The 7,247-nt window shown below is 33.7% G+C and overlaps 1 protein-coding gene across 1 annotated transcript in view; it reads right to left on the reverse strand.

The window, feature by feature from the left end:
- Positions 1-620: 620 nt before the first annotated feature.
- The window catches only part of LOC109862837 (valine--tRNA ligase, mitochondrial-like), an 8,858-nt gene continuing 2,231 nt past the window's right edge, over positions 621-7,247 (reverse strand). The window contains exons 4-16 of the mRNA XM_020442987.1: positions 5,630-5,858; positions 5,270-5,449; positions 5,025-5,149; positions 4,343-4,614; positions 3,998-4,262; positions 3,808-3,930; positions 3,631-3,738; positions 3,283-3,442; positions 2,757-3,055; positions 1,703-1,918; positions 1,517-1,628; positions 860-1,083; positions 621-772 (exon numbers count right to left, since the gene is read on the reverse strand). Of these exons, the coding sequence (XP_020298576.1) occupies positions 662-772; positions 860-1,083; positions 1,517-1,628; positions 1,703-1,918; positions 2,757-3,055; positions 3,283-3,442; positions 3,631-3,738; positions 3,808-3,930; positions 3,998-4,262; positions 4,343-4,614; positions 5,025-5,149; positions 5,270-5,449; positions 5,630-5,858 (2,424 nt within the window). The 3' untranslated portion in view covers positions 621-661. The remainder of the gene's footprint in view (positions 773-859; positions 1,084-1,516; positions 1,629-1,702; positions 1,919-2,756; positions 3,056-3,282; positions 3,443-3,630; positions 3,739-3,807; positions 3,931-3,997; positions 4,263-4,342; positions 4,615-5,024; positions 5,150-5,269; positions 5,450-5,629; positions 5,859-7,247) is intronic.

A 7,247-nucleotide genomic window follows, 5' to 3' on the forward strand; every position in this document is an offset into this window, starting at 1 on the left:
GTGGACATAGCCATACGTATCGACAAGTCGCTCGTGGACATCGCTACGTAGTTGCCAATGTGCACCACCCATGGACATGCGCTAGCTTACGGGCCGGTATAGCGATCGTAAAAACTCTTATGGGCCTGGCCACTCTCAGGGCGATGTCCCATTGAGCGGAAATCTATAGCGGAACGGAATGTGCGGAACCAGCTCGACCAATCGTAACCATAGAAAAAGCGAAGGAAAGAAAACGGAATGGCTATGATTGGTCGAGCTGGTTCCGCACATTCCGTTCCGCTATATATTTCCGCTCAATGGGACATCGCCCTCAGGCTTCTCTCTGCTTCTATTCTACTTCCAATGGAAACGGAACACTAAATTTGATCTGTACCGGAGTGGAACCAAATTGAGAGTTTCGGTGGAAACTAGACCAATGACGCGCTGTGTACAACGGCCTTTGAGATCCACTTTTGTGGATATGGCGCTAAAGCGGCTGAAACGTCGTAAGAAACTACAATAGGATGGCCGCTCTCAGATTTCTCTCTGCTTCGACTAGCTGAAGTCGTTCCAAAAGATCCACAAGTTTATAAAGAAAAAAAAATCATATTTTTTAAAATATTATTGTAATATCATATAATACAAACTTATTGACAGTAATAAAATATACAAATATAATTTTTCAGTTCTTTGTCCCGTAAGAGAAAAGATGCTTTATTCCCTCTGATTTTCTCTTTTCTGATTCCTTCTTCCTCGCGATGTTCTGTTTAACTTGTTCCAACATCGATACGTTCTAAAAGAATAAGTAAAACTTATACAAAAGGTTTTTCTTTCGACTTGCACCTAGAGATCAATGTTATAGAATATTTTATTCACTTACTGTAACAGCGATAAGCAACGAGCAATTATTCGTATGCAAATACTGGGTTGTATGAACATTGTTGCTGTCTGTGTTAAAATCTCTTGTCGTCTCATTAAAATTGTCATTCTTCATTAATCCTTTTAAATAGATGCATACATTCTTGATTCTACTTACTCCTTTAATAAGATTTATATTTTCTTGATAAAAATTGTAGTCGCATTCATTGTTGAGCAGAATAGTAACTGTGAAACGAGTTAAGGTCTTATAATCAATATAAACAAATAAATTAAAATATTAATATATTCATGAATAACTTAATATAATATTGTCTATAATATATTATACAGTATATTATATATTATATGTCAAATATTATATATTTTTTATTATAACAATAAATAATAAATTAAAATATTAAGTTTTTCATAAATAACTTAATATATATCGTTTATAATATATATATATGTTTTTTAATATATATGTAATGTTTTTTATTAATATATTTTTAGAAATAAATTAACATATTAATAGAGTTTTATTCTACTTTTTAATTTAATATTAAATTAATTTTTTTAAATTGTAATGTTCAATCTTATTTGAATCTGATACTTTAGTTAGTTACTTATATTAATGTAATCGGAAGTTTGAGACACAATTGTTTCGTAAATTACTGACCTTTTGGATCTGTTTTTCTGCTCACATTTGTCATGCAGCTTCTGATTACATGTATTATATTCTCGATCTCGTGCATTCTTTGTTCCAAAGCGACGTCTTTTAAATGGTCAAACTAGTAAGGAAAATAAACATTGACGAATAAAAGATTATAGATGAGTAGAAGACAATTTCCGATCATATACATACTTCATGTGACATAGGATAAGACGTCTCAAGTACCGAAGTGACCAATTTAAATCTTTGAAGCTTTTTCTTAGCAAGTCTCGTATAGAGTTCGTCCGATAAGTATGGCATGATAGGCGCGAGAACGCGCAACAGTACTTCCAAACATCTTGCTAGAGTGTCGGAATGCCCAACAATTATAGCGACAGTGCCAGTCTTAAAACCATATTTTGTTCCTTCCTGCGTTAAAAATAACAGCATACATTGAAATAAAAATATTATATAAAATTATATTTCAAATTGAAGTTAATAAGGTCACATTACATTGTCATTATTCATACGCAATTTTGTGAAAGTTTTTATAGAATCTCGTAAAAATATTACGCATTTTGTGTTATATATTATATTAAGCAGTAATTATATATATATACAGGGTGTCCCAGAATTGGTTTAACATCTCTCGTAGACAGGTAGAAGGAATAAAACTGAGGTGAAAAGTCCTATACCATTTTGCTAGATTTGCAATAGTTACCGAGATTTTAATTAACAAAGATCCGCGAATAAGCGTGCATCGGGCTGTCTTACGCGCGTAGGTCTTTACGCGCTTAAAGAGCCGTCTACAATGGAGAGTTGTAGGCCGTAATAGTAAGAAATTGACCAATCACAGGCAAAGTACAGAAGAATAATCGATTGTGATTTGTCAGTTTCTTACTGTTACAGTCTAAAATTCTCCATTGTAGACGACCCTTAAGACAGCCCAGTGCGCTTCGCGCGCTTACGGTGTTCTAGTTTCCACCGAAGCATTAATTCACACTTAATGCGACGTAAAATCAAATTTAAGTCGATGGAAACCTGTCAAATTGCGCTGATTTCGCTTCCGCTTCGATCTATAAGTACTCTACTTCCAATGGAAACGNATGCTTATTCGCGGATCTTTGTTAATTAAAATCTCAGTAACTATTGCGAATCTAGCAAAATGGTATAGGACTTTTCACCTCAGTTTTATTCCTTTTACCTGCCTACGAGCGATGTTAAACCAATTCTGGGACACCCTGTATATATATTTTTTATAGTATACCACATAAAGATCACAAAATTCATAATGCAGAAATTGACGAATTGCGGCAACTGCTTTGTGAAAATTTCGCTCAGCCAGTGCGTCATTCACTGTCTCTACCATCCAGGACAATCGACTCAGAATCCATCGATCTAGAGTACATAGATTTCCGTTTTCCTTGTGTTGTTCCTGTCGTTGAATCACTTCACTCTTATCATCAGTCTTCGTCATCAATAATACATATTTGCTCGCTTGCCAGATCTTGTTACAGAAATATTTACTTGTTCGACAATCATCCACGTCGAAACTAATAGTGCGACCTATATGATAAGGAAGACAAAAATTAGACTACTTATAAAATATATAACTATTTTATATAAATGTGATATATTTGATGCTTTTGTGGTATGTCATAAAAATTTCTGAAAATGATTTTTAGGTATTTTATATCAATAATATTAAATTTATATTTAATTATAATACAAGTTTTGGATTCTCATTCTCATTAAATTTGCAACAATTCTCAAAAATCATTTTATTTGCTTACTCTTGATGTTGCGTGCACACAGCGAGAACCTCAAGGCATCGGCGCCGCAATCGGGTATTCCCGCAGGATATTGTTTTGCATTCACACGCAACGTTCGTCGTAGCTCGTCGGTGCTGAGAATGCCCGCCGCGTGACTATTCTCCGCTTGCGCGTTTAGTTCCTGCGTTATGATTGCGTCTATTTTCAATTTATGAAAACATATTATTTTTTAAAACTAGAAGACTCGATCACTAAGAGTTTTAATATATAGTATGTAATGTAATTTTACAAAATAGTTTCCAAATATATCTCAAAAAATAAGTTTTAATTGGCGTCGTTAATTTACTGCGCAAGTTTGTAATAAAATACCTGCAATGTGCAGCCATTAATAATATTCTCGGGCGAGATGACATTGCCGGAACTTTTAGACATTTTCTTGCCATTAGCGTCGCACAAAATGCCATGAAGCAGAACTTCCTGTATGTTCACGATTTAATACTTATAATTTTGTATTTGTGTTTATACTAATTATTTTTGTCTGCATACCTTGAATGGCAAACGTTGTGTCAGTTCTAAACTCAACATTACCATTCTTGCTACCCAAAAAACGAGAATGTCGTGACCGGTTTCCATTAGCGTTAACGGATAGTACCTTACTATGTCTTTTGTCTGTGAAATAACAAAAACAAATAAGTACAAAAATAAAATTTAGAAAGTCATAACAATGGGAACTGACATGTTTCGGCCAGCCAAGCGTGGCGAATGGCACAATCGCCGAGGAGAACCACGTATCAAGAACATCGAGGTCCTGAGTTACGCTCACTGCATCTCCATATTTCTCCCTTGCTCGAGCATGAGCTTCTTCTTCTGACCGTGCGACTATCCACGAAGTGGCGTTACTAGGAGTAACATTGCCATTGTTGTTATTATTATTGATGCAATTTACAGAGTATGCTGGAATACGGTGTCCCCACCATAATTGTCTCGACACGCACCAATCTCTAAAAAAAAACTTTTTAATAAACATTTACATTTATTTTATTAAACACTGTTTATTTTAAATAAAATAAGAAGTTTTAACCTAGCGTTTTCAAGCCACTTGTGCCACTGTTCGTAGATATCACCATCGCTCGGATCGATTTTTAGCTTGCCATTTTCTACAACTTCGCGCGCCCGTTTAGCCATTTCCGCACATCGTATGAACCACTGCTCTTTCGGTAAATACTCAATTACGTCGTGTGTTCGCGAGCATCGTGGTAATATCATCTGATGATTATCATCTACATCTCTCACTACACCTCGTATCGATAGCTCGTTTATCAGTTTTTTCCGCGCAACAAATCTCGGAAGACCCTATGTAAATAATTCATTAATATTACAGTAAAAAATAAAAAATGCAAATCTCAATCCTGTAAAGCCTCTTGCACAATGAAAGAAATAGCGATAGCGATAGAAATAACACCAGTTTTAAAAAGTTTATATTTATAAACGGCAGGAACAGCAGAATCTAACATATAAAAATACACATGTATCAATGCAGATCACAAAACGGAATAAACAATAGCTATAAAATTTCCGACGAGTTGGAATTCTGTGTCTATTGCTTATCGCTATCAGTATTCCTTCGCATTGTGCAAGGGGCTTAAAAGTAAAAAAGACAAATGTAAAAAGTACAGAGAAAGATATATAGAAATACTGTAAATATGTTTAAAAATAAGAGAAACTTCAGGAAACATACAAGTCATTTTTAACAATAATCATACTTTATATTCCTTGCAAGAGTCTGTCATTTTACCGTCTTCGTTGATAACGACAATAACCGGCAAATTGTGTCTTTTGGCAATACTATAATCCAAACGATCATGTGCAGGTGTGAGTTTTAGAGAGCCTGTGACACAAATAATTATCAAACAAAAAAGAAATAAATATAATAAATAAACAATTTTCAATATATATTTTTTTCAAAAACAGTTTATCAATTCATTTTTGCTATAAGCAAAATATTTACCAGTGCCAAATTCCTTTTTGACTGAAGAGTCAGCTATAATGGGTATAAAGGTATTTCTCATGGGATGTAAGACATGCCGACCAATATATTTCGAATATCTCTCATCGTCTGGATGCACTGCGATTGCCACATCACCAAAAATTGTCTCTAGTCTAGTGGTTCCAACTATCACTTCTTCGTCTGTAAAAACCAAAGAATAATTTTACTTTTATACATACTTCACACATACACGCACACACACACGCACGCACGCCCACAAGCACACACAGACTTATTAATTTCATCTTTTATACATTCCTTTCTACATTATAATTATATCTCTTCTAAGATATTGTCTATGAATATACAAAATATACTCACTTGAATCTTTGATTGGATAAGCTAACTTAATCAGCTGTCCAACAGTAACCTTGCTATTGTAGCCGGGTAACTGAAGATGCGTCTTGCCGTTTACAATAAAATCTTCAACCTCGATCTCGGATATAGTACTCCGCAATGCCGGCGACCAATTAACAAGATCTTTATCTCTATACAACAAATTCTTTTCGTTTAGCTGTACAAATGCTTCTGTCACCGCTGCACTGTATCTCTAAAAGAGCACACAGGAACAAACTCAACGATATACATATATAAAGTGACAATAATTATAATAAAAAAATTAATATATGTATACGTATACACGGTGTTCCATTGTAAAATATGCCTAACCTAAATATACTTAAATAAATCTGTAGAAACGCAGTTTCACGAAAAATGACCTTAACAAAAGTTGTTCAATTCGGAGGGGGACATCTAATGGTGACCTTGAATTTGACCTTAACCACTATTTTCAAGGTCATTTCAAGGTCAACTTATTTTTTTAAATGGAAACCTCTAATTTTTTTTACGACATCTTATTCTATGTAAAAAAACAAACAACTTTTATCTGAATCATTTTTCATCAACTTCCATAGTCCAAGATAAAAAAAGAGTTGTTTGTTTTATTATAACATTTTCGCATTTGCAACTGTTTTTGTCCACTGATCGACTAAGTCACTGATCTTACATCAATAGATTTTTTTATGGAGCTACCTTAAAGAAAAAGTATATCACGACTCACCAACAACCCCTAAAAATATGAAACAGCGAATTATAAATGCTTGCGGAAATATCAAGAAAGAAACTCTACTATCTGTGCATCAATCGTTCATAAAACGTGTACTAAGGACGTTCTCATTATTGATTTTCTTAGAATTTTCTTTAAATTTGCTGTATACATAGTTTATGATCTATTTATACGTAACCTTTTTGGATAATAGGGGTAGCAATGTTAAATTCCAAAATATGGAAGATTTATACTTCAATTTTTAACATGGATTTCCTATGCTGAGCTTTTGTGAAGTGGGGTTTTTTAAAATTACTGACGACAATTTTCTTAGGATTTTTTTTTAAAAACAAGTATGTGGTAGTGGAGAGTGTCCTAATTAAAATACGATTTTGAATAATATGGCAAGCAACCCTTTTTTAAACTGTAGCTTTTATTCATTTTTTTTTTTTTGCTGGATTTATGTGCGCTGCGTACTGCAGCTATTTTTAAACTTCTGCGCAGAGTAAGCGGGTCTTAGCAGTGCTGAATAGCTCAATTTAACTTTGTTACAGCAGTACAAACTTACTCATGAGAAGAGATATTTTAGGTTGCTAACCACTGTATTTAGGTTGCTAACTACTGTCGGAGAACGTCCTTATCCTGATAGGAAACTATTTACAAAATTATGTGACGAAATCTTGCACTAAAATTGTAATTTGCAATTATACAGACATACTTTAGGAAATAGATGTAAAAACATTGATTTTTTCTGAAATATTTGTAGTTGTTTGCAAAATTACTTTCCAAATACTATTTCGGCAAAAGAATAACAATATGGCGAATCATCTTAGCAATATATTTGCAAAATTAATTTCACAAAGAAATCGTCCAATAATTGAGAATATATATATA

The sequence above is a fragment of the Pseudomyrmex gracilis genome, unplaced genomic scaffold (assembly GCF_002006095.1).
Source record: "Pseudomyrmex gracilis isolate BER0280 unplaced genomic scaffold, ASM200609v1 scaffold_2465, whole genome shotgun sequence".
NCBI classification, from domain to species: Eukaryota; Metazoa; Arthropoda; class Insecta; order Hymenoptera; family Formicidae; genus Pseudomyrmex; species Pseudomyrmex gracilis.